This window comes from Pelodiscus sinensis, chromosome 13 (assembly GCF_049634645.1).
Source record: "Pelodiscus sinensis isolate JC-2024 chromosome 13, ASM4963464v1, whole genome shotgun sequence".
Lineage (NCBI taxonomy): Eukaryota > Metazoa > Chordata > Testudines > Trionychidae > Pelodiscus > Pelodiscus sinensis.
Genome location: NC_134723.1, coordinates 4,350,084 through 4,366,382, shown reverse-complemented (window position 1 = coordinate 4,366,382; position 16,299 = coordinate 4,350,084). Strand labels below are relative to the sequence as shown.

Below are 16,299 nucleotides of genomic sequence, written 5' to 3'. Positions count from 1 at the left end.
TTCCTTGATGTTTTCTATTGTTTTTCTCAGGTTCGATCAAGGCTGGTCTATGCTACACAGTTATGTGGATAAGTCATCATGGGTCCTCCCCCAGCATGTAGCTGCAACTACAGAGTGATTGTCAGCACAGCTGATTTCCTTTGGGGAGGCGATGTAGCCATGCTGGCACAAAAACCTAATTGATTATGTTGTGTCTACATTAAGGGGCTCTGCTGACATAGCTCTGCCAGCAAAGTGTGCATGGTGTAAACAAGTCCTTAGTCTTATCTTTGTATGGAATATTAGGCTATCCATTTTTGAAAAGAATAGCAGCTTTCACAGAATTCTAAGGTGTAGTCAATGTGATGTACCCTACTGTAAAATATATATTACAGTAAAACCTGTATTATCTGGCCCGTTCAGAGGTTAGGGCATTCCGGTTATCTAAAAATTCCAGTTGTCTGAGGGTCCCATCAACCTAGGAAAAACCAATGGACAATAATAGTAAAACTCAAGTTTTTAATATTGGTAGTCTTGTAGCATGAGGCAGTTGGTCTTACATTTCTATTTTGAGTTAAAGATGATTAATACTTCTTAAATAAAACATTGTTAAACCAATCATGGAAAACGAAGCCAGGCCCATGCACCTGAAGATGTGACAGTATTGTGGCTGGGGGCAATGCTGGTTAACAGTTTTCTGGTTAACAGAGTGCCAGATAACAAAGGTTTCACTGTATGTTTTTAAGAAAAATTATCCCCATAAATGGAGTTCCTTGCACATCTCCTGAAAATGTTGTTAATCTTTTTGGCTATGTACTTTCCAGTAGGTTGCAGTCAGCCTTTGGCCATATCCTGAGACTTAGTTTTAAAAAATCAGATTTGTTGTTGGTCCCCCTCCAAGCCTGCTGTACTTTCTCTAATTTCTTGATCTACGCTAAACCCATGTGGATCTAATACTTAACAGGCAGTTTAATTTGATTTCTCCCTTTGTTATTTGGGTAATCAGTTTTCTTCCCACGCATCAGCATAATTAACTTCTTGTGAGCTTTTCAGTCTCTGTGCTATTAAACCATGCCGATTAAGTTAGATTTGTGGTAAAAGTACCCCCTGTCCAAAGGGAACCATTTTTGAACTCTTGTCATCTGAAGAAGTGGGCTATGCCCACGAAAGCTCATGATACCATCTAAATGTTTTGTTAGTCTATAAAGTGCTACCAGACCATTTGTCATTTTTGAACTGTGGGTCCAGTCCTGTAATTCTTACCCATCTCCATTATCAATGTGTAAATAAAGTGTTGCAATTAATGAGAGGTTGATGATGCTTCTTTCTGGAAGCTGAGAATTTAGCCAGAAAAAGGCCTTGTGTTTCTGTATAGGTTAGCCACATTATACTTCTCCAACTTTTCTGGTCAAATATCTATTGCTGTCCCATGAGGAGACATGCAGTGTTGTCAACTCTTACGATTTTGACACAAGTCATTGTTTTCCTTAAAGCCCCAAGTCAAGTAGATATTTGATGCTTTCAGCCATCATTCTTACAGGAAAAGTGAGTGTCTAGTCCATGTGGCTGTGGAGCAAGCTTCCAAATGTGACACCATTGCACACTCTAAAGGCTCAGAAAGCAGAAGACAAAGAAAACAGACCAGATCTGTTATGTTTACATCATCGCATGATTTCAAGGCCAATCTCACAATTTTTGGTGAGTCTGACTCACGGTTTTTGAACATTTGGGATTGGCAATGCTGGGAAAAGGAAATACGATTTTGTGAAGGCCTCTAGCTCTGTTTCATTAAATCTATGTTCTATCTACGATCAAAAGATATTCATTCCCACAGGCTGGAAATGGGGCATCATACTGATGATCATTTCTAGTTCCCAGATGTTACTGCAGCAATTTACAGCATGCCTCTGATGTACAGGACAGTGAGCAGATTAGATGAACTAGGGACTTGGTAAAGAAGAATAAAACTTTCTACCTCTCATTTATTCTAATTTTCACAAGCTAGTAATAAAAATAAATTTATGACCAGCTGATGGCTGTTTGATAGCCCCAATGAAATGAATTGGGGTCTTCCAATCCTCTGGTAGACTTGTGTTCACACCACAAAACCCACCATAATAATTATCTTGAATTGGTTTCCTTGTTAGACTCAGCAGAAAGGAAAAGAGTGACTCTCTTAATTCCTCTTGCTCCCATAAAGATAACTGCTCTAGCTCAGTGTTGAGGCATATTGGCAGCACACTGCTGTGGAAGCTTAACCCTACTGATCTCAATAGTCTACTTACTCTGTGGACAAACAGGACTTCAGTAGCCAGTGCTGTCAGTCTTGCAACTTTCAAGAAGCACTTACCCCCACTTAGAAAGATGTACATGACACTGCAAAACCAGCTAAGTTATTGCCATTCTTGGTTAGACATTTAAAAAAAACCCTCTGCTGACATTCTTATGATTTGAGCCTTTTACAGAGGATTGTATACTTCTTTTAACTGCCAGTTTGATTGTAATAGCTAGAAGCTTAGGTTTGTTTCTCTTGTTGAACTGTTAGAATTTAACTCATGTCTAAAGCAATATGTGATCTTTCTCTCCCCCTGCATGCAGAAGCAGCATTCTTTTATGTCCATATTGTGGCTGCACCCAGCCCCTTGCCAGTTACTCCCACCACAGACACTAGTAATCTGAAGGGTACATAGGATATTCACTAGAGCAGAGAGATCGTGACTCCAATTTAAAGCCCCCCTCCTTCCACGCACCCCGTGGATGGAGCTTCCAGCAGCGAGTGACAAGGCGCAGTAGAAGCAAGGGCCCTGGAGCCAGGCGTGCTGGAGACAGAGCGAAGCAGTTCTTGGGAATCGTGGGCACTACAGCACTAGACCGGTGGGTCCGCGCCGAGGGGACCAGGGGGGAGATGGCCTACGCCGGACTCTTGGAAGCAGAGCTGGTGAAGCTGTGCAGAGAGGGGGGATTGCCTGTGGGGAACGCAACCAAGGCCCAGCTGATTGCCCGGCTGGAGGAGAATGACCAGTCACGGGGCCAGGATCTTGTCCCCGTGGGGAGCAGCCAGACCCCCCCCGGGAGCATGTCAGGCTCTGAGGGTGGGCGGAGCACTGGAACCCATCGGAGAGACGGGACAGCCTCCCAGGGGAACCCTGCAGGCCGTAGTCCGTGTAGGGCAGGGGCCAGCCCAGCAGAGCTGAGGCAGCTGGAGATCCAGCTGTGGATGAAGAAATTAGAAGTAGAGGACCGAGAGAAGGCGCGCCAAGATTGAGAAAGGGACCACCAGGACCGAGAGAGGCAGCGACAGCATGAGTTGGCCCTGGCAGAGCGGAGAAGCGGGGGGGCCCGGCTGCGCCGAGTGCGGATGGACCCCAAGGGCCTAGGGCTGCCAGACACTTGGAGAGGCTCGTGGTGGCCCAATTGAAGGACATGGGCAACATAGACGGGTTCCTCAGCTCCTTTGAGAGGGCTTGTGGACTGTAACAGGTCCCCCCAGCTGACTGGCTGCAGGAGCTCATCCCCGCGCTGAGCCAGGAGGCTGCCGGAGTGCTCAGTCAGCTGGAGGACCTACAGCCAGGGGATTACAACCGAGTCAAGGGCCTTGTGGCATATTATTTCCATCAGTTTCCCTTTTTGAATGGGATTTTCAGAAGTATGCATAGCCCAAAGGCAGACTCTGACCCTTCATTCTGTAGGTCACATCTGTACTGGCCTTTTGGAGGAACTCTCCCACCATTTCACTAGCACGGTGAAGCACCATCTGCAATAGTAAGTGAGTGTGAGATTGCTGGTTAGTAATGGTTCCATCACCCACAAGTGTCTTAATTGCCATGCTGCCTAGAACTGCGATGAACAGGTTGAATGAATCAGCTGAGAGGCCAGAAGCCAGTCTGCTCCATGCTCTAACTGTTACTACCGCTGGTGGAGCTATATGGGATAACAGTGGAGTGATTTTAAGGAGAAAAGGCCTAGCCACTCCTGGTGGTAGGCTGCAACAAAACCTCAGTTACTTCCAAAGTAGTTGCTCGTGAGCTTCCCCTTAGATAGCCTGTGCATTGGCAACACAGGCAGAGGCAGGAGCCTGGGCACGTGTGTGTGAGATCCTATGTTTATATGGTGCTTGGCCACCCTTGGGTTAAGGCAGACACACAGGCCCAGACCCTACATACTGCTTAGGGCTTGCCATGATGCCTTTGAAATCCACTGGGCTACTTATTCCGTTGTGTTTGGCACTGGTAAGAGAAATAGTGCCTGGATCAGGCTGTGGTCACTAACCTTTGGAGGTTAAGAATTAAACTACTGCCCACCCATGGATGATCAGAAAATACATATAGGCTGTGTCTACACTGGACCACTTATTCTGGAAAATCAGCCGGAATAAGCTGCGAGCTGTCTACACTGGCCCTTGAATTTCCAGAAAAGCAACGATGCTCTACTGTACAAAATCAGCCGCTATTCCGGAAAAACTATTCTGCTCCCGCTCAGGCATAAGTCCTTATTCCGGAACACTGTTCCGGAAAAGGGCCAGTGTAGACAGCCCAGTAGTCTTTTCCGGAAAAAAGCTCCGATCGCGAAAATGGCGATCGGGGCTCTTTTCCGGAAAAGCACGTCTACATTGACCACAGACGCTTTTCCGGAAAAAGGGCTTTTCCGGAAAAGCAGCCTGCCAATGTAGACGCTCCTTTTCCGGAAAAACTGAAAACGGAATAGTATTCCGTTTTAAGCATTTCCGGAAATTCATGCCAGTCTAGACACAGCCATATTGTAAACCTCCTAGTTTATTAAACCAGATCACATGGAGGTCCACGTAATCTGAAATGCCTTTGTGTTTCATGGCCTGAAATTGAATTATTTAGGGAAGCTGTAGGTAGCACAACGAGTGCTATCACTTAGCCCTTTGCTCTCACAGCACATTCCTGAGTACAAACGCCACTCAGGTCATAGTAGCACCATAGTGTACAGATGCTGACTGTATTGACAGAAAGCCTGTCAATGTAGTTAATCCATCTCTTTGAGTGATGATAGGTAAGGAGATAAAAGAATTCTTCCATCGATCTAGCGGCATCTACACGGGGAGGACAGTCAGTTGAACTATAGTGCTCAGGGTGCAAAATTTTTCATAGCCCTGTAGTTATGTAAAACTAATTTTGAAGTGTAAATCAGTGTTTGGTTACCACTAGTTGCCTAATCAAGGCTGTATCTTCACATTGATTGTGCCTTACTGAATGCTATTTTTTCTGTCACCTCTGTGAGCAGGTGCAGTAGCTTATAACAGACCATCTCTTATTGTAACTGAATTGCACTCAGTATTAACAGCTCAATTATTTATACTTCATTATATTAATTCATGCTGCTGAGTGTTGCCCATGTGGCTTATTCCTCTGTGATGAATTTCTGATTTTTAGCTAGGTGTCTGGGACTCAGTGAGATCATCCTAAAACGGGGGTCCTTCAGGGTAGTCAGTTTTGGGAGTGAGGACAAGCAAGAGCTCCCCATAAGTGCTGAAGAGAATGTTAAGGTGTGTCTAGACTACAGGGATTTGTCGACAAAACTATACCTGCATCTTCCACTGAGTGCTGTCGACATACCATCGACAGAACTCAACAGTTTTGTCGACGGCTGTAAACCTCATTCTACAAGGAATAACGCCTCCTGTCGACAGAGGCGTTATTGCATCTAAACTGTCCTTTGCATCTACACTGTCATGTCGACAAAGCGACTTGCTTTGTCGACAGAACTGGATGTAGTCTAGGTGCTCTTTGTCAACAGAAGCTTTGTCGACAGTTTCTGTCGACAAAACTTCTGTTGACAAAAGCCTTTAGTCTAGATGTACCCCTAGTGTCCATTCATTGTCTCCCAGCACTTCTGCTCTAATTTAGTCATTGGGATATTTTTTTAGGGTAGCTCGCCTCTCCTGCACTATCACAGCCACTAGGATTACGTCAGTTTCAACCACAATGCCCCTTCCTCTGTAAGGAAAAGCAGTGATTCGCATCTAGCCTGACCACTTCTAATGGCTTCACAGGAGCTATAGTAGGAATGAATTAGACAAATGTTCTGTTCCCAGCATCAGTGGGGGGAATCTTAACTCCATGAAGTTACTCTAGATTTGCACTGATGTCACTCAGACTTTATTCACCATTTGTCAGGGAAAAGGCTTATTAATGGGAAATAAATGGCATTTTCAAGCTTCCATTAAAAACACTGGGAGGTTAAAAACCAACAATTAAAAAGTGCTTTGCGGAAGCACTTGATGGAATCCCTTTGAATGTATCCCTAATGATGTTTTCTAGTATAACTGGTATGCTGAGCTACGATTAAAAAAATCCAGCTGAAGAGGAACTGACCTTTCTGTGCAGCCGTCACTTATGCCATATCTGCTGCAGTTAGCGCTAATGCCTTTTCCAATGGGCTGTTAAAACGATTCAGCAGGGGGATGCTCTTCCCACTGAATCAGAACTGATGCAATGATCAGTGTATCAGCAGGAGCTGTGTCGCTGGAGGTGGCGTCTTTCAGATGAGATATAAAACCAAGGTCCTGACCATCGGTGGCTATTAAAGACCCCCTGGTACCTTTCATAAGGGTGCTGATCCCAGTAATTAAGTTCCAATTTGGGTATGTCATTATCACCTTCTCCTTCCATGTGCTTAGTTTCCTTCATTTCCTGACCCTTAAACCAGTGTGCAGTGTGGTACTCCGTGTTATAACAGCTACTGCTGTCCACTACCCTTTGGTGAGGAAGATATAAGCTTCCATGTCTGCAAACAATGCTCTGTGTAAACAATAATACATATTCACAGTCTGAAAAAGACACACAGTGCGAGTTTTGGTATTAAGATTAATATATTTAATCTTTCTTGTTTGTAAAACAAGACAAATTTGTATATATATAGAATTTATATATATATTTATTTATATATACTATATACAGACAATAAAAAAGTCTCTCAATGACGCAGAGAGATTTATGGAGGAATGGTATAGGCATGATAGGGAGCTCAAGGAAACTCTCTATTTCTTAGTAGATAATGGACGAGGCTGGCTTCCTGTTGGCCTTCAAATAGGCATCGCCTGCCACGGACTGAACTCTGCTTTGGCTATTCCATTGTATATTTTGTTACAGGGCTCTTGAAAGCAGGAGACAAGAGGTGCTCTGTCTGTATTGTGAGAGCCTCCCTTCTTTGCTGATGACAGTGGCCAACGGCTGGTTGAAGCTATGGGCCAGGGAATGTTATTGCACTAGGTAAAGAACACGTGTTAAAAGCACATTGTGCATTTCCATAACTCGTATGGAAAACAAGAGATTTCAAATGTGTGTCTTGTATAAAAAAATAGAGATGGGAGGTGACGGGAGGTGATCAATTGGATTGAGATCCCTAATCATCTCTTTGCACTCTACAAGTGAGTAGAGAGCAATTGCCTGACTTCACAAACCTATCTGTCTTCTGACACCTGCCCTCACTAGCCAGTCTGACCTCTCGTATAGACTCGAACACGTATGCTCTAAAACACAGCAACACCGGGATCCCACCATGGCCTGTTCTCCACATGTGCCCTTGAGGCAGAGTGGCAGGGTGGTTAAGGTGGATGCAGAGACTTGTGGGTTCCCTTTGGCACTGTTTTGGAGGAGAGGGAGGTGCCGTCAGACGGTAGGTTCGGGGTGTGTGTGTTAGAAATGACGGAAAGCAAGCTGGCACTACAAACCAAAATGCTAAAAATGACTTCTCTTGGCAACGACTCGAACGGCATAGTAAGAGAGAGCTCCCAGCATCTCCCCACCTTGAGCAGAAGGCAGATGGGAATGAACGGCTCAAGAGGTGGAACTCACGTGTCTCCCTTCCAAAATGACTCTTGAATTCCAGCCTCATGCCATCGGTGAAAGCAGTTGGGTTTGCTCTTTGCTGCTCATTCCCTCTGGACATTTCCGCACCATCACACAGGGCTGTGGAGAAAGGCCTAAGTTTGAGCCCTCACAGCACCTGGAGAGGTGGGTAAAGGAGGTCTCCCTGCGGCTGCTAGTGCAGCCTGTGGCTTGTTATAACCATGGAACAGGTTGGGCTCCTGTGTGTCCCTTGATCAGAGCAAGTGTGTGCACATCTGGGCTGGCATTCTGAAAGCTGCTAGGGTGACCCAACCCCTGCATCCGGTCTCCAGGATCCCCCCCCCATGACTACTTCACTCCCCCTAACGTGGCCTTGGGGACTTTGCTATTTAAGATCCCTTCTGCAGCTGAGGGCAGGACTTGTAGGCTGAGGGTCTCTGGAGGCATAAGAGCTGTTTACGTGGCAAGACGCTGGCTTGGATCCAAGGGGACTCGGACCCAAGCAAAGCTGGAGGGTCTCAGCTCAATTCCTAGTTCCAGACTGGCCCAGTGCACCATGATGAAGTAAAAAATGTCAGCTGTCCTCACAGGGGAGATCCAGAACCAAATTAGCACGGGGCGTGAACTGCAATACCTCCCAGATAAGGGCACTGACAAGATGGCATGGGAGAGCATGCAGAGTGGCTGGCTGTAGCCCTCCGGCGGGTTGGCAGACAGCTAACTATAAGACGTGTGTCCCTTTCAAACTCCACCAATAAAGCTATACACCCCACAGAGAAGTAAAGGATGTCTCTGACCCTGCAGCCCTGTTACAAGCAGGCCTTTTTGGACACAATCTCGCAACAAGAACCACTGACACACAGCTTGGCACATACTGGTTCGTTCAGTTCCCTAGCCGGCTTATTTATTGATCAGCGTCTTTAAGGAGCGCGTGAATGTGCTCATAACAGTTGCAACCGTGGCCGATGGGCGGGACTGCTGCTCCGCCATCTGGTGCTGACTCAGCGTTCTGGCTGTTGACTCTTCCGCCGCCCTCAGCAAGAAGGTGTAGTTCCGCACCACCTCTTCCACCTTGGTCAGCAGCTCCTGGCGCTGGGACTCGGAGCGCACGATGTACACCAGCCTCACAAAGGTCTCAATGAGGCTGCTGAGCACCTGAAAGCTGCTTGTGATTGCTGAGAGCATGTGCGTCGGGCTCTTGTCCACAGCTGCCACCCTGCGGCAGGAGGCCCGGAATTCTTTGAACTTCAGGGCGAGCTCTTGCTTGTATTCGGCCAGCTGGGAGATGTAGGGTTTGCACTCCCGAACTTCAGGGCTCACCACGCACTGCCTTAGGATGGTCAGGAGCTCGTTAGTGTCCAGCTGCACTGCCAGAAACCCGTCTGGCAATGCATAGGCATGGCCTCGAAGGGCGTGGACCTTAGCCAGGCTCCCCTCAAAGGTGGAGGTCCTTAAATCTATCTCCTGGGTCTGGCTATCATCAGGACTGCTGCAGGCAGTGGCATCCAGGACCTGAAGGGTCCTGCTCATTACTGGAACCATCTGATTGTCCAGCTTCATGCCTGGTAGGATCTGCATGGGGATGGAATAGGAGAGTTCGTCCTTCTCGCTCCCGTCGTCTGCCACGTCGCACTTCCTGTAGTAGAAGCAATACCGGATGGAGCAGCACTTCTTGTCCTCCATGTCTTCCTCCGGCAGCTCGGCATGACTTGGGTACATCTCCTCCTGGAGGGAGAAAGCCGCCGAGCCCTTCTGGCTCTTCTTCTCCTGTGCTATTTGAACGTAAGATGGGTCCCCTGTTCTTGGGGATTCCTGGTTCTTGCTCTTCGGCGTGGTGCTGTGGGTCCCAGGGTCTCCTTCGCTCTGCAGGCCTTTCTGCTTGGCCGGATAGGTGTTCTGGTAGATGTCCGAGGAGAGAGAGGTTCGCTCAGCCTGATCGATTTCACTGACACTGTAGCGGCGCATCAGTTTCTTGTAGTGTGGTGCCCCCATGCACTCTCCACGGGAGGTGCACGTGGTCAGACAAGACATGCTGTTCTCCGGATCTGACCGGTAGTCTCTGGACTCTAAACTTGTGGATCGTATCCGCCTGCCTTTAGAAGGGCTGCTCACACTATTAAGCCTGCCTGCTTCTGCCTGCTTCTGGCTGTCAGGGGCCTTCTCTCTCCCTTGCCTCTCCAGCTCTGGTGCTGTTAACTGGCCGGGCTGTGGCCTCACCCCTCTGCAGATCCGCTTGCAGTCGCAGCTTCGCCTCTGCTCCCGGGACATCCCGGGGACTTTCTGCACAGGGCTGCTCTTCAGCTGACAGCTGCAGCGCCCAGGCACAGAGGGATGCAGGTATTCCGGAGGCGGGAGGTCACTTTTGGTCTTTGGCTTGAGCAGCTCTTCCAGGAATTCCAGCTCATACTGTTTCACCTTCTGGAGCTGGGCCTGCCGCTCGTCTGTCTCCTTCTTCAGCCGCGTTGGGAAGGTAGCAGAGAACAGCTTCCTTAACCTGAAGTGGGCTTTTGGGACTTTGGGTTTAGCTGGAACATCAGCATCCTGCGGGGTTGTTTCCGGGATCTTTTCTGCTTTCTTGGAAGGCACGGTGCTAATCTGCAAGCCCTCAGATCTGGGCACCAGCTGGATCTGCCCTTTGGGATCCTCGCTGGTGCTCCTGGAAGTGCCACTCGTAGATGGAGAATGCAGCGTGCTACCCTCCGCTTGTAAGCTTTTGGCACAACTTTCCTGCTGCATTTTCTCCCCTTGGCTCGCGGGACCCATGTGTTTCTGGTATGCAGGGTTTGCAGCATCACTTTTTGCTTTCTGGCCTGGCTCCCCACTTGCTGGTTTTCCTCCAGGGTCTCCACTCACTTTCTGTGGGTAGCTCTTTGAGGGGAAAGTCTTGGCCTGCAGCCTTTCGCCCCCCCCAGGGGAGGGATGGGACGCATCGCCCCTCTTGCCAGAAGGCTCTTTTGGGCTCAGAGAGGCTTCCGGTTGACAGTCACACGAGGTCTCCACAGCTGGCTGACTCCCTTTGAATTTCAAAGGCTTGCTACTGGAAAGCACACAGCTGCTGCTCCCACTGGCCTGCGTGTCTGCCACCACAGCTGCTGCTTGGGAAGGCGAGCCTTTGCTCCCCACTTGCTGCAAAGCAGCTGAGACGGTCACGCTGCCCTTAGGATCCAGGGTTAGTTTAGGGCTCAGCCGGACCTCTTTGGGCACCTTCTCCCGAGGATCCTGCCCCTGGTCCCTGCTCAAGGCAGCTGCAGTGTGCAGTGACACCTCAAAAGCTGCTTTCGAGTGGCCGGGGCCTTTGCATTCCGAGCCCGGCATTGTCATGTCCCTGTTCTGCTCCTTCAGCTGCGGTGACTGCACAGGCTGGACTGCCAAGGTGTAACTCTGCTCTCCTGGCTGCTGGTCCTGCTTGCTCCTGCTGCAAGAAAGGCTGGCGGGCTGGTGAGAGAAAGCTGGCTTCAGGGAAGGGCCTGGCTCCTGGCGCCCAAGCAGGTATGGCGAGGTGAGGACGGCTTGAGCAGCACAGCTCTGGATTCGGAAGGGAAGATCCTTCCTGCCCAGCAGGTTTTCTTTGTTGATGTGGTGGGCCAGGAAGTAGGCGGCGTTCTGGTGCTGCTTCATGGCCGAGACCATCTCTGAGACATCTGTTAGCTCCGAGGAGTTGGTTTCGTGGCCAGAGTCCAAGGATGACTCGGGCGTGATGGCAGCTAGAACAATGAGACCTGAGAAAACACAAGAGGGACGTGGGGATGTTATGCTGGGATCTCACCTCTGCTTGCAGGAGACAGCAGCAATGCAGAGGAAGTCCCACAGACCTCCGTGCCCACTGGAGGAGAGAGGATTTCAGCAGGGGAACCTCAGCTCCCTCCTCCCACCAACACCTCCAGGAGACGATTTTGACTGGATCACCTGCTCCTGTGCGTGAATGGGATCTATGTCTAGGCAAGTCTGACCGAGACTGATTGCCAGCTTCAGTCTGGCGTCTGACTCAATTCAGTGAGAGCATTTAACCTGCGAAGGGGGCCTGGGAAGGATTCCGGCAGGGCCATGGGGAGCTGTCTGGAGCAATCAGGAAACCTGGCAGAGTGTGGAGGAGGCCAGCAGGCCGCTCACATCACCCACTTTACTCAGCCTGGAGGAATCCAACTGATAACACATTTGCACTTAAGTCACCTTGGCCAGGTGCCCTTTTACAGCTGCAGAATCTCTCAGGGCCAGATAGCCCTGGGAATGCCCAGGGCCCAATGTCTTGACTTCACTGGGGTTTCTCCAGGGGCCAGATTGTCCCACAGCATTGATCTGGTGGCTCGTCACCGTAATTACTCATCTGTGCACACCAAGAGACACGGGCTTTGGGTCTGCTTTGCCCAACGGCGAGACCTGCTTTGGGAGAGGCTGGCGGGCCGTACTGTGCTTGGAGGAGTGGGCCCCTGATCTCCAAAGCAGTTGCACTTTCTCATCCAACGTGCGAGAGGCAGGGCTAATAACAAAGCTTCCCAGAAACAGGTGCAGGGAAACCAGGTTGTTGCTGCACACGGCCAGCCAGGATCTCCTTCCCTTCCTCGCTGGGAACAGTGGAGACTAATGGCGGCATCTCTGCAGGCTCTGACATCAGTTTAGGGTGCGAGGGAAGTGGGTGAGGGTGTCTGGCAACAGGGTTATGGAATCCTCCATTTCCAGGAAGCTGTTGAAGTCCACCCCAAGTCATGTGACTAAAAGTCATTCCCACCTGACAGCTGTTGGCTGGCTGGTGCGAAATCATCATGGTCTCAGTCCAGTTTGCAGCGGACAGTGTCCCCATCCCTGTGCTAGGGGAGCAGGTGCGCTGCAAAGGCAGAACTCCCCTTCCAGCCGGGAGAGTGTTAGGCGGGGAGCTCTGGGCCCCAGCTGGCCTGCTGTGTGCACAAGCAGGGAGCTCTCAGCCCAGCACCTCTCTCAGCTCCCCGAAAGAAGGGAGGGCAGTAGAGCTGCTGCATTAGCTGCTGCACCACCTGGCCAGCAGCCGAGCCAGCAGCCTCTTCCAGCAGAATGTTGGGCTGAGTTTCTTTAGGGGCTGTCAGAGCATAGTAGAGTATTGGCCAATCCGCAGGCTGGATTGTTATTGGTGACAGAGGCCAGAGATGAGCATGTCTCTGAGACCACCACCAACCCTGCACTGGCTGGCGGGAACGCCCCGAGTTTGCTGGTGATCTTTCCAGCCGCATGCTGAAGAACCCGCAGCTCTTACTCCTTTTCCCTCCTTCGTGGCTGTCTCAGTAGCACCATGGAGAGTACAACACCGAGAGGAGGAGAGAGCAGGATTGGGGGACCCCTTCCAGGCCAGGGCACACCCTGCATGCCAAAGCTCTGTTCTGCAGGCCTTCCTTGTGCCCCCACCTGCAGGGCTTTTGGGATACAGGCAGCTGGGTGGATCCCAGCTGCAGAGAGGAAGCATGCCGACCAGAGGGAGCCTGGAAGCTGTCTGGCCGCCCTGCTATCACTCGTCTGTTCAGAGACAGGAGGTTTGCATCTCCAGCCCCATGAAAGTTTCCAAGCACCCGCCGGACTGCTCTCCCTCTACACTAGTTCCTGGGTCTGGTCTCCCTAAGGCCTGCGTTTCCGGAATCCCCTCCAAATATGAATAAGAACTGAGACAGAGGGAGGAGAGAGGTAAGGAGAGAGGAATGAGAAGGGAAAGGGACTCGCACCCCAGACAGTAATGGAAGCACAACAGCTCTGCCTCCTTCACTACCTGCTGTCTGCTGTGGTGGGGGGTGTGAACAATCTTCCGAAGCAGCCAGGGCTTCCAGAGCCTGCAGGGTGGACACCAGAGCATCGTCCAGCTCTTGGGCGTGGTCTCGGACCGTCCGCGTTTGGACGCTGTCTATCAGCGTCACCGGGATCTCGTCGTACAGGATGCCGCAGAGGTGTCGGCCCTGCTCCTGGCTCTGCGCGGCCGCCCTGCGCTTGGGGTCGTCCTCGTCGGAGCTGTTATCCCGAAAGCCAGGCGGTGGGGCGGCGATCGCAGGGAGCAGGGAAGTGGTCTCGTCCGCTTCCTCATCGCTCCCTGGAGGCGGCAGGGACATCAAGTCTACCATGTTATCGTGGGAGCTGCCGGCCTTGCCGCCTTTCCGAGAGGCCAGCCGGCTCTTGAGTTTGGCTTTGCAGGAGTTACAGTAGAAGTGCATGGCATCATTCCTCAGGTGGTTGTCCATGGTGTTGGCCCTTGCCCTACTTGCCTGATGGTCCCGGTCAAGGCCATCCGGGTTGTACTCTTTGGCAGCACCCTCATAGCCTTGGCCGGAGCTTTTGGAAGTGGGGTCGGATTTGGTCCTGGGCCTGGTTTCCTCAAAGAAGATCAGGTTTTCGTTGATGTCCGTCCTGTTTTCTCGCTGCTTCCTTTGTTCCCGCATGTGCAGGTAACAAAAGCTGACGAGCTCCGAGTCCGATGCCTTGGGAACTCGGGGACTGGATTTCCCAGGGCTGGAGGTAGCGCCACCCAAGAACCCGCTCTCTTTCTTTCCCGAGTGCCCCGCTGCAGCCGGCCGGTGGACGTTGTGCGCGGTGATATAATCTAAACCAAAATAACAATCCTTACATTAGAGCAGCACCCATGAGAAGGAGGGAGAGGCACGAAATTCAGCATGCACCTTAGGAACCACCAAACCACAGCTGCCTCCTGCTGGGCATTAAAATCCTTGGGATCATAGAATCCTAGAACTGGAGGAGACCTCAAGAGGTCATCAAGTCCTTCACGGCAGGACCAAGCACCATCTACTTCAGTGCTTCTTAAACTTTTTAAGGCCAAGGAACACCAAACAATATTTTTTGAGAAAAAAAAAGGTCGCCTGCCCCTTTAAGGGCAGCCATTTTGAATTCTGTTCTCCGTTTCCATCTGACTTACAGCGCACCAGTGTGCCGTGGAAAACAGTTTAAGAAACACTGATCTAGATCAACCCTGATAGCTGTCTGTCTAACCTGCTCTTCAGTATCTCCAGGGATGGAGATTCCACAACCCCCCTAGGCAATTTATTCCAATGTTTAACCACCCTGACAGTTAGGAAGTTTTTCCTAATGTCCAACCTAAACCTCCCTTGCTGCACATTAAGCCCATTGCTCCTCAGCTTATCCTCAGAGGCCAAGGGGATGTCACAGCAGACTTGGAACATGCAGCAGAACAACGGGCACAGTCTCCATGGGCGTAGGTGTTGGTTCTCCTGCAATATGCCAACTTCTACTCCGCTAAGCCAAGCCAAACCCAGAGGGAGCCAAGAGCTTTTCCCAGCTCAGATGATACGCTCTCCACAACGTAGCATTCCCCAGCCCAGCTACTGCAGTCTCCTGCAACCTCTGTGGCACCTTCACTAATATTCAGCCCGGTTAGATCGTTTATATCCAGGTCCAGGACACATGTCAAAGTATCATTTCTGTGCAGGATAACAGGTGGGCAGCGAGCCCAACAGAAAGGTCCCACTGACAAATTGCAGCAGCGTTGCCATGCTCATACACTCTGTGGAAAAGGCACAGGCAGAATATCAGGGGCATTAAGTGGAGTGGCAGGTGTCTTCTACTTGAATGAACCAGCTGGGCCAGTTCTGGGCCCCCCACTACAAAAAGGATGTGGACGCATTGGAAAGGGTCCAGCCGCGGGCAACCAAAATGATTAGGGGGCTGGAGCATATGACCTATGAGGAGAGGCTGAGGGACTTGGGTCTGTTTAGTCTGCAGAAGCGAAGAGTGAGGGAGGATTTGAGAGCAGCCTTCAACTTCCTGAAGGGGAGGTTCCAAAGAGGATGGAGAGAGGCTGTTCTCAGTAGTGACAGATGGCAGAACAAGGAGCAATGGTCTCAAGTTGTGGTGGGAGAGGTCCAGGTTGGATATTAGGGAAAACTATTTCCCTAGGCGGGTGGTGAAGCACTGGAATGGGTTCCCTAGGGAAGTAGTGGAGTCTCCATCCCTAGAGGTGTTTAAGTCTCAGCTTGACAAAGCCCTGGCTGGGTTGACTTAGTTGGGATTGGTCCTGCCTAGAGCAGGGGGCTGGACTTGATGACCTTCTGAGGCTCTTCCAGCTCTATGATTCTATGATTCAGCAGAACTGGAGTTTCCCACTTGGAGGAATCAACTAGAAATGCCAGCTCTGCTCTAATGGGTCGTAAGTTTTAAGAGTCAGAAAAGACCCTTGTGATCCTCTAGTCTGGCCACCTGCATAGCACAGGGCAGAGCCCTCCACCGAGCAGTTCCTGCACCAGCCCAACAGCAGGTGGTGGAATTGGTTCTCTGTGGGGAAGACATCCGTTTGTCGTGCGAAGGCTCAAAGTGACAGGGAATCTGCCACGTGGGACTCTACAGGAGACCCTCACAATTTGCAGAATTGCGATTCATGGTGGTGCATATTCGCGAGTCTCCTGTCCTGGCCTGAGGGGGTGATGGGGGCCGGGAGCCACAGTAGGTTCCCCTTAGCTCCCGGCCCCCTCCGTGAGTTTGGGAGCTGTGGGGAGCTCACTGCAGGGGCCAGGAGCCACGGCTC

The 16,299-nt window shown here is 50.5% G+C and overlaps 1 protein-coding gene across 1 annotated transcript in view; it reads right to left on the bottom strand.

The window, feature by feature from the left end:
• Positions 1–6,824: 6,824 nt before the first annotated feature.
• The window catches only part of FRMPD3 (FERM and PDZ domain containing 3), a 135,782-nt gene continuing 126,307 nt past the window's right edge, over positions 6,825–16,299 (bottom strand). Inside the window, exons 15-16 of the mRNA XM_075896708.1 lie at positions 13,525–14,346; positions 6,825–11,515 (exon numbers count right to left, since the gene is read on the bottom strand). Coding sequence (XP_075752823.1) covers positions 8,697–11,515; positions 13,525–14,346 — 3,641 coding nt within the window. The 3' untranslated portion in view covers positions 6,825–8,696. The remainder of the gene's footprint in view (positions 11,516–13,524; positions 14,347–16,299) is intronic.